The 14,773-nt window shown below is 39.0% G+C and overlaps 1 protein-coding gene across 1 annotated transcript; it reads right to left on the bottom strand.

Moving 5' to 3' along the window:
- Nucleotides 1-125: 125 nt before the first annotated feature.
- LOC112166043 (receptor-like serine/threonine-protein kinase SD1-8) lies at nucleotides 126-5,447 on the bottom strand. Its single transcript, XM_024302795.2, has 7 exons — nucleotides 4,054-5,447; nucleotides 1,823-1,963; nucleotides 1,528-1,721; nucleotides 1,227-1,434; nucleotides 880-1,117; nucleotides 647-797; nucleotides 126-563 (listed from the first exon to the last, which is right to left on the bottom strand). The coding sequence occupies exons 1-7, from the start codon at nucleotides 5,360-5,362 to the stop codon at nucleotides 255-257; spliced, it is 2,550 nt and encodes an 849-aa protein (XP_024158563.1). The 5' UTR covers nucleotides 5,363-5,447; the 3' UTR covers nucleotides 126-254.
- Between the last annotated feature and the right edge of the window lie 9,326 nt (nucleotides 5,448-14,773).

Raw genomic sequence — 14,773 nt, forward strand, 5'->3', positions numbered from 1 at the left:
TCATGCTAATGTTGACAATTGAGCCTTGCAAATTTAATGTGAGAAGTTTCAACTCTTGGGGGTGATATCAGTAGTCAGACCAAGATTACTAAACACATCTTTTTTTCACAATTAAAATCAGATTGTACAGTGAAACAAGGATTTCTCTTCTATGTTGCCTTGTAGATGATCCGTTTATACACAAGAAAATTGTGATCTTTTGTGTGATATACAGATATATAAGCTATGCTAGATGATGAAGATTATACCTTACACTACCTAGGATCTAATATTGTGATAGTTACTTGGTTTACAGTGAATGACTCGTCTTGCTTGCTTGAGGATGACTCTGTTTCTGGTTTCTTTCCTAGGCAAAAACCGGGGTTTTTAGGCTGCGGTAGTGGTGCATTTTCACTACTTAACATCAGAACCACAGAGGACATTGTAGGCCTATCTTCTGCACGCTCTTGGACGCATAAAAGCCCAACCTGCATGCATCTCAACACCTCAGATTCCGAAAATGAAGCACCAACCGAAGAATCTATTATATCCAATGCACGACCTTCATTCCATAACTCCCAAGCCTGCAACAATTCATAGCATTTCTTTGTTAGTAGTTATAAAATTAAATGACATTACAATATGCTCATGATGTTGTTTCACTTACATGTCCTAGGAGGTTTAGCTCATTGTTTGAATAATAAAATCCTCTGTTCTTTTGACCACTAACAATCTCCAACACTAGAACACCAAAACTAAATACATCTGACTTGATTGAGAAGAGGCCATCCATTGCGTATTCAGGAGACATATAGCCACTGCAGATCATCGATAAAGTCAAATTAGTATGTATGGTCTAAGCATGATTTATTGAAATTGAAAGCTTAGTATGGTACTCACTATGTTCCCACTACTTTTTTTGTATTGGCTTCTGTCTGATCCTGACCAAATATTCTTGCCATTCCAAAGTCCGATATCTTGGGGTCCAATTCTCCATCAAGCAGAATGTTGCTAGCCTTGAGGTCCCTATGGATGATCCTGAATCTCGAATCCTGATGAAGATAAAGAAGTCCTCGAGCAATCCCACATATAATGTTGAAACGCTTTTGCCAATCCAGCAAATACCTTTTCGCTTTATCTACAACCATTTGCAACTTAAAACTACATTCCAACTCAAATTGGTTTGTATGTAGAAAATTAAAGAACTGCAGCTATTAAATAAAGGTGAAGTTGAGGCATGCACTAACCGAATAAAAAAGAATCGAGGCTTTTATTTTCCATGTATTCGTAAATCAGCATCTTTTCATCCACATCAACGCAGCAACCGAGCAATCGAACAAGATTTCTGTGTTGAAGCCTTGCAATTAACTTTACTTCGTTTTTGAATTCTTCAGTTCCTTGTCCAGAGTTTTTTGAAAGTCTCTTCACAGCGATCTCTTGACCTTCGACCAACCCCTGCATTAGCCCCAGATAACCATGCCATGTTACCTCTTTCTGTGCATTTGCAAATTCTTTTAAGATTCTAGTGATTTGTAACATAATATTTACCTTGTAAACACAACCGAAACCTCCTTGTCCCAGTTTATTTTCATCAGAAAAGTTGTCCGTAGCCGCTACTACAGAGCTGAAATCAAACAAAGGCAACTCTAGGTCATCATTGCTCCTGTCACCAGAGTAGTGATCCTTCTTACTTGAGACTACCACACTGTTTAGCAGAAAATCCTGGCTTCTTTCAAGCGGACCTGTTCAGAAGTAAGCAAAACATAGAAAAACAAAAATTTGGTAAATATGTTTGTTAGCTAGGTTTTCACTTGTTGAACATGTATAGAACTTCCTTTTGTACCTTTTGATTCCCTCCTATTTAAAGTGCTACCCGAATTCCTCCTCCTCCGCACAAAACAGATAATAAGACCAGCTGATAGCAGAACGGCAATACCAACTACAATGCCGACGATCATAATTATTTTTGTTTTCCCATCACCATCTGGAATCAAATTATCATACAAGTGGTTAGTGACACTGAATCTTGTTACAATTTACTGTGCACATGTTACGGATCATAAGTTTACAAGTTTAATTTGATTAGTGCTGGTGATCAGACTCCACATTTACTGTTTTTGATTGGCAGCATGAGTAAAAATATGTACAAGATCAATTACATGCAAAGGGGTACCAAGACACCAAATTGATGTGGAATCATACCTACCCACCAATAAAATTGACCCACATTTCTTTCATTGTCCATATAATTGGTAGACAGTAACAGCTATGAACATAAATGAATCAATGGCAAGATTATTAGATCTCTGACATTAGACATTTACTAAACCTATTTGAATTTCTCATCGCATGAGGTTTACAGAGGTGCTCTCGTATTAAACAAAAGTACGGCCCAAACGAAACTTTACGGACTCATTGGGGCAGTGAATAGTATGGTACAGACAACCACCTCCATTTCAAATTTTGTTCACCCATCAAATCCATCAAGCCTCTCAGCAAGTTCCAATTTATATGTCGTTGTATTTTTTTTCTAAAAGCATCGTAACTAGGTGTTCGACAAATTTATTCAAATACACTAGGAGAAAGTTCAATAGACAAACAAATTAAATTAGCAGCGGGTGAACTTCTACGTGTTGTCTCTAAATTAAAACTTTCCAATCCGACTTGATGAAGATGAACGAACTCTGTATTGAGGAGAAAGTCTTGACTATTCATTCTCTCGAAGAATGCAAAAGACTCATATTTGAAAAACGGGTTTTAAAGTCCTATTTTCAAAGTATAAAATTGTCGGAAACTATCACATTGGACCGGTAAAAGAAAATGTTCAATTTCTATGCCCTTTATTTGTAGGCTCCCACCGTATTATTGTCCCGCTTCTAATATTTAAAGTTTTAAACCATTTGCCATGGTATAATTTGTCCAAAGCAGAGAACGAAAAGGACCGCCGGCTCTAGCTCCGCAAAACCTAAACCAAGTCAAAAATGTCGGCCAACGAACGTTCAGATTTTCCCTAATCTGCCAAAACGTTTATTCATGATTCCATGTGGCCAAGTGACCGTCCAAGAAAGCAGTTAGAAGAGAAATATGACTCCAAAACTCAACTTTGCTTAGATTTCTGGCTTAGATCACGCAACTACCGGTGATTGAGTGGAGCCTTTTCCAGTCACCAAGAAACAAATAATTCCAAGCATGAGTCACCTTCATCTCTTTGTCTACCACCAAATGATAAATGTTTTATGTGAAAGCATCACAACAAAAGTGGTCCAATTTCATGAAATTGACAAATATTGAGTCACACTTCCATGTAATTATTTCCCTTATTATTTTGTTCCTCATATAGTTCCATAAGTTCTTTGTCTGCAGGCTAACTGTTAATTAAAACTGATAGTTGGTATTAGGTGGGACGGCCGTGCCATATAGCACACTAGATCTGTGGACCCTTCGTCTTATTTGAACAAAATAAAATTTTAGCATTCAAACCAATCCTACTAGTCTTACTGAAAATTCTCCCCCTACCCCAGGCTGAAACGTCATCGATGGGTCAAGAACTTCTCCTTAATTTCGAGGATATATATTAAGGAAGTGAAAAAGAGAGGAGGATGTTCCACAATTTGTTTTTCTAGTTTACTTTTTTGTTAGTTACCGACTGGCTACAATGTTATATATGATGTTCATGGGTGTCATTTTTTCCTTTAATAATACACTATAAAATGACTAGAAACTTGTTGAAAATGACTTCAATTGGTCGAACTCTTTTGGAGACCTGTAGTCAACATTAAATTCTTTGAAAATTCACATACTCTGTAAATATTTTCAAGAAATTCGACCATCACCCTCAAGAGTTCAGACAGTACTACTCAAGAAATCAATGACTATTTTAACTCCTAATTTGAACCAAATAAGATTTCAATCTAATGCTACTTAATTCTATGAGTGTTCTGGTGAATATAATCTCAAAATTCTAAATGTACTAAACTAACATTAACATGAACGATAATCTTATTAAAAAAAAAAAAAAAGATGATAGTTATGATAATAGTAAAGAAAGAAAGTAGAGGAAGAAGAAGGTGGTACCTAGTTCAGAAGCTGCTAACCGGAGATAGAACTCTTGCCCGCCGTCGGCATAACTCCTCATATCCATCAACTCCCCAAACCACATCACACATCCACTTCCTCCATTCTGAATCCTCGCCCTTGAATAACCACTACACGAGCAGTTCCCCAAACACTTCACCTTACACTCCTCCAAACTCATCCCCATGTCCACCACCGCTCCGCCGCTCTCCGGCAGCTTCACATTCTCCACCTTCATAAACTTGTCCTTATTCCCACACTCCAGCTCCGTCTCTCGCTCACACCCGTCGGAGCCATCTCTCAAGCTCCATGCCGAAGGGTTCTTAGGTTGGAACCCCTTCATGCACTTACACACTGGCGAAGCGTTGGCGTCGCAGACACCGTAGGGCCCGCACTCTCTGTAACTGTCGCATTGGTCCTTGGGAGCGAACCAGTACTTATTCCAGACCTTGCTGCTCTCGATCCACGTCAGCCGTTGGATGTTGCCGGAGGGAGCTACGATCAGCCTTGAATTCAGAGCTGGATTAGTTTCATTGCCTTGTTCCGAAAACGAGTAGTACACTTCCTCATCATTTACAACGAAGTTGAAACCAATACCATTACCGGCGTTCATCTCTGGAACGCCGCTAAATCTCAGTCCATTCCAGGGCCCGCTCCGGTATATTATGGACTGTTTCTGCCGGAGGAAAACCTCCGGGAAACCGTGGTAGTCGATCTTGAAGGAGTAATCACCTGTAGAAGGGTCTTCTGGAGTTTTCCATGACGATATGTATCTGTCCAAACTAGTATTCAAGTTCCATCCAAGCTTCATCTCCGGCAACAAAGTGTCTGTGGGATAGTCGAAGCTCTGCCAGAGAAACTTGTTAGGGCTGATATCATTTGCTTCTTTGAGGACCAAATTGCCGGAGTCCAAAAGCTGCAGGATTGGATTTTTAGAGACGCCAACAAATTGTGATTGATTGCTGGACCAAGAAACGTTTCCGGATTCATCCACAAGAGAAAGTTTTCCATCGTAACCAATTTTGAGACTGGATGAGTTGTTTGGGAGCGGGTTGTTTCTGTTGGCTTCCCAAACAACAGTTCTTTGTTCGATTTTCTTGTACCATATGCCCAGGTACCATCTTGAGTCTGTGCCTAGCTCGAAGAAACCCAATTCGAAAACCTCACCGGCGGAGACGAGGGTCTGGTTTGGTCCGAGAGATTCAGTTGCAGACAAGGTGTCTTTGGATTTGGCAACGGAGAAGAAAGAGAGTAAAGTGAGGAGAAGAATAACGGTGGAAAAGCAATGGGGCTTTGCTAAATCTCTCATTGTTGGTGAAAAGCATAGGGGAGTAATTTGGGTTGTTCATTTTGAAGAAGACATATATGGTAGGTAGTATTATTATATGCAATTGATAGGCAAAGCCGCCAAGGGAAAGAGAGCTACTCTGGCAGTGGCTCTTTATGAATTTATTTTTGTTGGTCTTTCACTCTTTCATATGCATTTAAATAAGGCAGTGAAAAGAAACATACCATATATAACGTTGGGTTTGAAGGCATTTAAAATATGGCAGTTACTTGGATTCTTTCCTAGTCTAACTTGATTTTGCTCAAGATTTGAATATAGTTTTCCAAGAAAAGCTCGGTTGATTTGCCCAAAATTTATATTCTTTCTCAACTTAAGCGGGTGTACTATTCAGTTCAGATTTTAAAAAATTTTGTTTGATTTTTTTTTTTTTAAATGGGCTGGTGCGACTGCCCTCAAGTCTTGATTAATAAAACTGCATAATACAAATTAAGGGGGGACATAGAGCCTGAACCCCATATTACAATATCAAGAGAACATCCCAAAATAATATCAGGAGTCTCCACTACATCTATGTATTCTACTAAATCCATGAATTTACTTAATCCATGGATTATTTGAATTTTTATAATCCATGGATTTATTTAATCCACGGTTTGTTTAAATTCTATATGGACTCTGATTGATTATAATAGATTAATTTACTAGTATTTGTTTAGATTTTACAAATCTTTATGATGTTTTTGGTAGGTTAATTTTTTTTCCTTCTTCTTCTTTAATTAAGTAATGAATGTATGGATTCAACTATAATGATATGACAATCTACCATTCTTTATCTTGTGTATAATGATATATGAACAATAAGAGAAAATTAACTAGCCAAAATGTTACACAAAAAATAAAGTAGTAAACTAATGACATAATTTATTTCATATCTAATTTACAAAAGAATCATGTGTGTATGTATCATCTTAATAATACCATTGAAAGTGAGCTTAATTAGCTAGAACGATTAAGACTTCTAGAGCTATAGTGATAAAATTAAAATAAAAAATTATTAGATGAGTGTCACATATTGAGACTTGCTTAGTTGCTTTTTCTTTTTCTTTTTTTTTTGGTGAAGACCTTCTTCATTTTTTGAGTGAGAAAGAATCTTTTGGGAAGTGGTTGGATTGTTTTAGAGTTTTGATATGTATAAAAAACACTATAAAATCCTCCAAAATCTAGCATTTAATGAAATCCTTAAAAATCCGTATACTTTTGAATATCAGCATAGTTAAATGGATAGTTTTAAATCTTAATTGAATACATCAAGATTTTAAAGGACTATTTAAAGTCTCAGTTTTTTTTTTTTGAGGGAAAATGAATCAGGTTCCAATATATTACGACGTCACTGCGTCAAGCTAGAGGGCTACAAGAACCACTCATAGTACAAAATCAAGCACAATACAGACTGCACAGAGCAGCCAATCAAACTGCATAATCAGAATGACAAATAACAAAACAAACAAACTAAAAAAGAAAATGCAGAAATTAAACAACCCCTACACCTATCCAACCCTAAATCAGTGCCACTAACTTGACAAGCTTTGACGCCTAAGACCTTTCTGGTGTACATCGCCACTCATCAACCAGTATACGGCTACGACCACGGTTAGACAAGGTAAGAGCACTTATTCAAAGCAACAAAATAAAATTGGGCTTTGCCACTCCCCAAAGGTCCACAACATTCCCAAACTAACAGAAAAAGGAGAAAAGGAGGGTAGGCTAGCCCAACCAGACCACAGAACAGCAGCCCAGCCAGACTAGGCCCATGGCCAAAGCCCACCTCCATCCACCACTCTTCCCAGATAGACCTGCTATCAACCATCGAGAGAGCAGCCTCCCCTCATCAATCCGGTGGCCGGCCCCGTTGCTCCATCATCACTGATGTTCGGTGAAGATCAAGCCCTGTCGCCGAGGTCAGTTACCCCTGGATCACCGCACAAAAAGCCGCCCCAAAGCACAGAGCCTTGACGCGAATGCAATCCCCACCGCTGAGACGAACCTCTCCGGCCCCAGGTCTGCACCCTGAACCGCCACACCCGAAACTGCCGCAGATTAGAGCATCGCAAGCTTTCTCTTTGAAACACCAATCTAAAGAATCCAGAGGACTGCAACGCCGCCGCTCCTTGCCCTCGCCGTCGCTGTCCCGTCACCGCTTGGTCTGGGGACCGTGAGATCGCCGCCTCCAGCAATCGAAACCCTAGGTTTCGCAATCGAGGTCGCTCAGTTGAATACCCATAAACTTCTAAAATACAAAAAAAATCTTATAGACTCTTAAATGAATGCACCCCCCTTAATTTGGATTAACTTTTATTACTGGAATATAATGATAAAATAAGTTTGAGGCAAGAAAATTATATCCAATACATTGATCGGTTAAAATATCATGCTCTGATTCTAAGTGTGACCACGTAATTCACTATTAATTTAACGATCACCAATTATGTACTCTTCAACTTAAACCTCTTGTTCGTATAAAATAATAATAATAATAATAATAATAAAAACTTAAACCCCCTGTACATAAGTTTTTAAAACTCATTTGGCACCCTTTCCTTTTTCCTTAACTAGGTATCAATTGACTATGTAAGCCATACGTGCAGAATTCGTATTTTATGTATAGTTGTTGCGCTTTGTCTTGTAGTATCAAGAGTCGTATTTGAATTAGGGAATTTAGAGGTAAGTGTGTCTACAAGTCTTCACTTTTGTATCAAATCTAGAAAACATGACTTCTAAAAAATAAAGTTTAGCTGTTTAGTCTATCAAATGTATGATGATCAGCCCCAAAGGTCAAAATTGTGAACAAGGAGCAGTACATATTGCATCATCAAGCCTTGCTTAATAAACTACATAATATAATACAAAAAGAAATGAAATATATTTTAGACATTACGTTTCAAAAAGTGATGAGATAACATCCGGAATTATAATAAGAGCCTCCTCTAATTTCATACATCCAACCTAATTAATGTTTATTCTTTTCAATATTCAAGTTTGCAAATTGCAGCCCTTGTTGGATAACACGCATGATAATCGATAAACACACCCAAAAAAAAGTACGTTTGGAATGAACCGCAAAAAATGGGGAATTAAAGCTACCAACCAAGGTCGTGGACGTGGTGCACATGTTCTGAATTCTCTGCTGAATTATTTCGATACAATCCGTTGTATAATAATTTTCATCACTGACCAACTGATGGAAAATTTCAGAAGTCGCTTTTCTATCAGTTTACATTTGGTACCGACTAATAAACCAATCATTTGGATTCTTTCTTCATTCATCCGTTGTAGCTTTTCATTTAAAATACCTAAACAGGTCGCATTCTTGTTTAGTTCAAAATTAATGTAATTACTTTAGTTAAAGAGCCACTTATCAATCAGTTATCACGTTATGAACGAGTAAGTCATGATGTACAATACTAAGTGCGGTTATATGATCAGTTGATTCAAGTTATATATTGCACTCGATTATCTTGTTCTTTCTCATATTACATTTAGGCTTTGACCTACCTTGCATGCTAACCAGGATGATGCCGGTGATTATTTAGGCCATGTTCAGTACTGTTTCCCAAACCTGTTTTATGTTTTGCAAAATCAAAAAAGCATGAAAACGCGTTTAACTGGCGTATTCCAAAAACTCATAATAAAATACACAAAATACAACTCTTAATTTATGAGTAAGTTTGGAAAACATCCATACAACGTTGATGGATGATAGAGATAAACTTCACCAAAAATTTGTTGATGGTGTTTTGATAGGAATAATCTTACAAAAGACATTATTTTTAGTTTTAGATATACTATTAAACATGTTTTTACTTTTTTATTTTTGGTAAAACTCTTTTACAATTTTGCAACTACACGCATATTCAAATCCTAAAAATGAAAAATTTGATTATCCATTTTCATTTTGTAATACAGTTTTTCAAAAATGACTTTGTAAAACGTTACTGAACGGGCCCTTAGTTAATTTGCAAGGAACTCGAATCAAAACAAGCTCAAACACATGTACGTGCAGGGGTTGAATTAGTTATATTGTATGTGTGTCAGTTTTTAATATAGGATATATATATATATATATATATTTTTTTTTTTTGATTAACTGAAAGAAAACAGGAAAGCAAACTACAAATACACGATGGTTTTTTGGTTCTATACATGTAATCTTGACTAAACTTTAGAAATGAGTCCGAGATCCAGGCCTTCTATTGTGAATATATGACATACAAAGGGGAGATTACTGTTTAGGTAACCAAACTGAAGATACTACCTACAGATTTTTTTTTGTCATAAATATCTGTAGGTAGTTTACTCAAAAGGTGGATCATGGAAGATCGGTTTCACTGAGTAACATGACAATTATTACATCTCGTATTGTTGGCTTATCCATGGTATGGTCTTGAACATAAGCGCAACCTGTATGCATCTTGTAACTTCTGATGAGGAAAATGATCAAGGCTGCCAATGCTTCATCATTCAACTCAAGGGCCCTGCCTTCCTTCCACAAATGCCATGCATGTATTGAAGTAGGGGTCGTCAATGGGCAGCCCTGCCCAAAATTAATGGGCTCGGGCCGGGCCGGGCCAGGCCAAAACATATATTTTTTATTTTTCGGGCCGGGCTTCTCTTAAAAATCAAGGCCCAGGGCCGCCCATGGGCCCAGGGCCTTACGGGCTTTTTAGGGCAGGGCCGGGCCGAGCCCATTATATTTATATGTCATATTATTTTGTTAAAAAAATACAAAAACCTATGAAAAAATGATGATATGTTAATTATTGAACAAAATAAAATACAAAATTAAAAAAACATATGGCCTAATGCAATAATTAGTTCAATATAACTACATAAAAATATATTAATACAAAAATTGAATGGGCTTTCGGGCGAGCTTTAATGGGCATATAACGGGCCGGGCCGCGGGCCGGGCCTGGGCTTTGAACCCTCCGCCCTAGCCCTGCCTCGTGCCCAATGGGCAAGGCCGAGATGGGCTTTTCTGCGGGCCGGGCGGGGCGGGGCTTTTGCCCACTGGGCCGGGCGGGCGCCCATGGGCTTTTAGGCCCGCGGGCCAAATGATGACCCCTATATTGAAGGAAATGATCCCAACTGATTCTGTAATTATCTTGTATTGAGTAGATAATCTCTTGTAATCTTCTGTAGTTATTATTTTTGTTTTGCTTACCTAGAATAGCTCCTAGATGTGAGGATATCAGAATAACAGTAGTTGCATATATATGCCTTGTAATCTTGTTTGCGAAATACATAGAAGTATTCAACACCACAATTCTGTTTATGGTATCAGAGCAACACTCTTGAGACCTTAGAACATAATACAACCATTACCCCATGGCTGGTGACGAAGATCGTTCGATCATCAGACAAGACAAGGGTTCGAACACTTCCAGGACTGCAAAACCATGGGAGAATTCCAATCACCCACTCTTTCTCCATCATTCGGATCAACTAGGGGCAATTCTTGTCTCACAACCGTTGATGGAAGATAACTACACAACGTGGGCACAATCAATGAACATGGCGCTCACTATCAAGAACAAGAAGGGTTTCATTGATGGAACCCTGAAACGACCGGCGCACAACGCCGATGAACAAAACCAATGGGATCGATGTAACACTCTTGTCAAAATTTGGCTTCTGGCAGCCATGTCAAAGGAGAATCAAAGTAGCATTGTTCACTGCAAGGATGCTCGAGGTATGTGGCTAGAATTGCAAGAGAGATTCTCTCAGACTAATACAGTTTTGTTGTTCAATATAGAGAATGCTAGACATGGATGTGAACAAGGATCAAGCTCAGTCAATTCCTTTTACACGAAAGCGTTGTTCATTGCAAGGATGCTCAAGGTATGTGGCTAGAATTGCAAGAGAGATTCTCTCAGACTAATACAGTTTTGTTGTTCAATATAGAGAATGCTATACATAGATGTGAACAAGGATCAAGCTCAGTCAATTCCTTTTATGCGAAACTCAAAGGTCTTTGGGATGAAAAGGATGCTCTTTGTTCCTTTCCTCCTTGTACCTGTGAGGCTGAAACGGAGGTCAAGACTTTCATTGAAACTTAAAAGACCATGAAATTTCTTCTGGGGCTAAATGAGAGTTTCGCACAAACCCGCAACACCATAATAGGAATGGATCCTCTTCCCAATCTCAACAAAGCTTATGCAATGGTGTTACGCCAAGAGAAGCAGGCGGAAACTGCCGCTAATAAATCCACACTTCCATTAGAATCTTCTGCCTTTGCAATCAAGCGAGTGAACAGAGCCTACAATCCTAAAGGAGGAGAGAACTGCAACTTCAATCCTAATACGGGAACATCAAGATTTTGTGAGAAGTGTGGGATGGATAATCACACTGCGCAGTATTGCAGGGCACACTTGAAGTGCACATACTACGAGGGCAAAGGGCACACCTACTCATATTGTCGCAGAAGGAAGAATGATAATGCTGCTGCTGAAGGTGGACAAATTCGATCCAAGGAAAATCATGTTAAGGCACAGAATGGTGACAAGGAAGCTGCTTCTGTCAATTTTCCATTCACAAAAAAGGAGTGTCAACATCTCCTCAACCAACTCATAACTCAAACAAAGCCTGCATCTGCCAATTTGGGCGTTAACATCTCAAACTATGAGGAACTTTTAGGTAAAATCTACCATCTTGCACAAAACAGTAAAGAGCCAATTTGGATCCTAGATAGTGGGGCTAGCGATCATATTGTTTGCAGTCCTAGTTTTCTTACCTCATTTAAATCAGTACCTAATCAAAAAGTTAAACTCCCTGATGGAACCACAATGCATGTCACTCATATTGGCACCGTTGTTTTCTCTCCCCATTTTGTTCTTCATAACGGTCTTTGTGTTCCGCTATTTTATCTTAATCTGATTTCAGTGAGTAGGCTAGAATCCGACTCTTTCTATATTACCATCTTTCTCAGACACCTCTGTTTCATACAAGATCTACGATCGGGGAGGATGATTGGGACGGGAACTGAAAAGGAGGGACTCTACCGCCTCAATCTGCAACGGGAAGGAACATGCAATGTGGTTCATGCGAGCTCGTATGCCTTGTGGCACCAACGAATTGGCCATCCTTCAAATAAAGTTTCATCATTATTTTCTTGTCTTTCAAATAAAGCTTGTGATTCAAACTCTTGTTCTATTTTTCCTTTAGCCAAACTTACTAGGCAACCCTTTCCTTTGAGTGTCAATCGTAGTGCATCTTGTTTTGAGTTAATTCATGTTGATATTTGGGGTGGTTATCGTGTTCCAACTTATTCGGGTGCAAAGTATTTTTTGACAATTGTTGATGATCATTCACATAGCACTTGGGTGTATTTGGTGGCACAAAAATCTGAAGCACGCACTTTGCTCATCCATTTCATCCATTTAGCTGAAACTCAGTTTGGTAAAATTGTTAAGGTTGTTAGAAGTGATAATGGTCCCAAATTCAACATCCCTAATTTTTATTCTTCTAAAGGCATCATTCACCAAACTAGTTGCGTCAACACACCTCCACAAGATGGTGTGGCTGAGCGCAAACATCAACATCTGTTAAACGTTGCTATGGCCCTTCTTTTCCAAGCACATTTGCCAAAATCTTTTTGGGGGGATGCAATCGTCACTGCGACTTACTTGATCAATAGGACACCAACTCCAAATCTTCAAGGTAAGACACCATTTGAAATTTTTTTTAACAAGGAGCCTAATTATTCTCATTTAAAAGTTTTTGGCTGTAAATGTTTTGTGTCCACCCATCCTACACGTCCTTCCAAATTTGATCCAAGGTCAACTGAATGCGTTTTTGTTGGCTATCCAAATGGGAAAAAGGGATACAAAGTCTCTGATTTGACAACCAAGCAACCCCTAGTTTCAAGGGATGACGTGGTCTTTGTTGAACAAGAATTTCCTTTCAAAACAAATTCTGTTTCTTCTTCACCTCAAAATAATTTGTTCCCTTCTTTGACTTATTCCCCTCATTATGATGTTTTTCACACTTCAACTCCTACAATCTCTCCTTCAAATCCCACACAAGAGTCTCTGACGTCAGTTTCTCCTCCAAGTTCTCCCAGTTTTGCCGAACCTAATTCTCTTCCTCCAAATTCTCAAACTTTCGCTGCAACTGATCTCCTCTCTTCTCCTTCTAAAACCGCAACAGATTATACTTCTCCCATTCTCTCAGAACACCATTCCTCACCTTCTCCTCCAACTTTAGCTACACCACATCTCCGCAAATCCACTCGTGCCACCAAAATTCCCACGGCATTGCAGGACTTCCACATTGAAGTGGCCCTTCCCTCACGACCCGCTCCATCATCTTCTTCGGATGAGGTTCACTGTCCTAGTACGGCTCATAGTATCTCTCAGGTTCTTTCTTATGCCAACCTTTCTTCTTCTCACAGAACCTTTGCTACTAATCTTTCTCTGCAAGAGAATCAACTTCCTTTTCTCAGGCTGTTAAAGATCCTAAAGGGAGAGAAGCTATGCAACTTGAGATTCAAGCGCTACAAGCCAATCATACATGGAGTCTAGTTCCTCCTCCAGCCCACAAACAACCAATTGGCTGTAAATGGGTGTACAAGAGATGGCACCATTGAAAGGTATAAAGCGCGGTTAGTTGCAAAAGGATACAGCCAAGTCGAAGGTCTTGATTATCGGGAAATATTTGCGCCTGTTGCCAAACTCACCACAGTCCGGTTATTACTCAGTCTTGCAGCTCAACAGAATTGGCATCTCCACCAATTAGACGTGAACAATGCATTCCTTAATAGGGACCTTTATGAAGATGTGTACATGCAACTTCCACCTGGTTTTGAACGAAAGGGGGAGTACAGAGTTTGTAAATTACACAAGTCATATTATACGGCTTGAAGCAAGCCTCCAGACAATGGTTCTTGAAGCTCTCCTCAGCACTCAAGTTCGCTGGTTTTCGACAATCATGGTCTGACTATTCTTTGTTCGTCCGAAACCATGAAGGTATCTTTACAACTTTGTTGGTTTATGTAGATGATGTGATTCTAGCATGCAATAGTCTAGATGACATCACCAGAACCAAGAATTTTTTATCAAGTCGTTTTAAGTTGAAAGATATGGGGCAGCTGAAGTACTTCCTCGGATTGGAAGTAGCAAGGTCTAAACGAGGCATTGTGTTGAGTCAAAGAAAATATGCACTGGACATACTTGAAGGCACAGGTTTTCTTGGCTCGAAACCCTCAACGTTTCCAGTTGATTAGAATACCGTTCTCACGAAGGCAGAAGGGAAGTTGATAGAAGATGTATCTCAGTACATGAGGCTTGTTGGACGCTTCATTTATCTAACCATCACATGGCCAGACCTTGTGTACGCAGTCCATATTCTCAGTCAGTTCATGGACAAACCAAGACA

This window comes from Rosa chinensis, chromosome 5, assembly GCF_002994745.2.
Source record: "Rosa chinensis cultivar Old Blush chromosome 5, RchiOBHm-V2, whole genome shotgun sequence".
NCBI lineage: Eukaryota > Viridiplantae > Streptophyta > Magnoliopsida > Rosales > Rosaceae > Rosa > Rosa chinensis.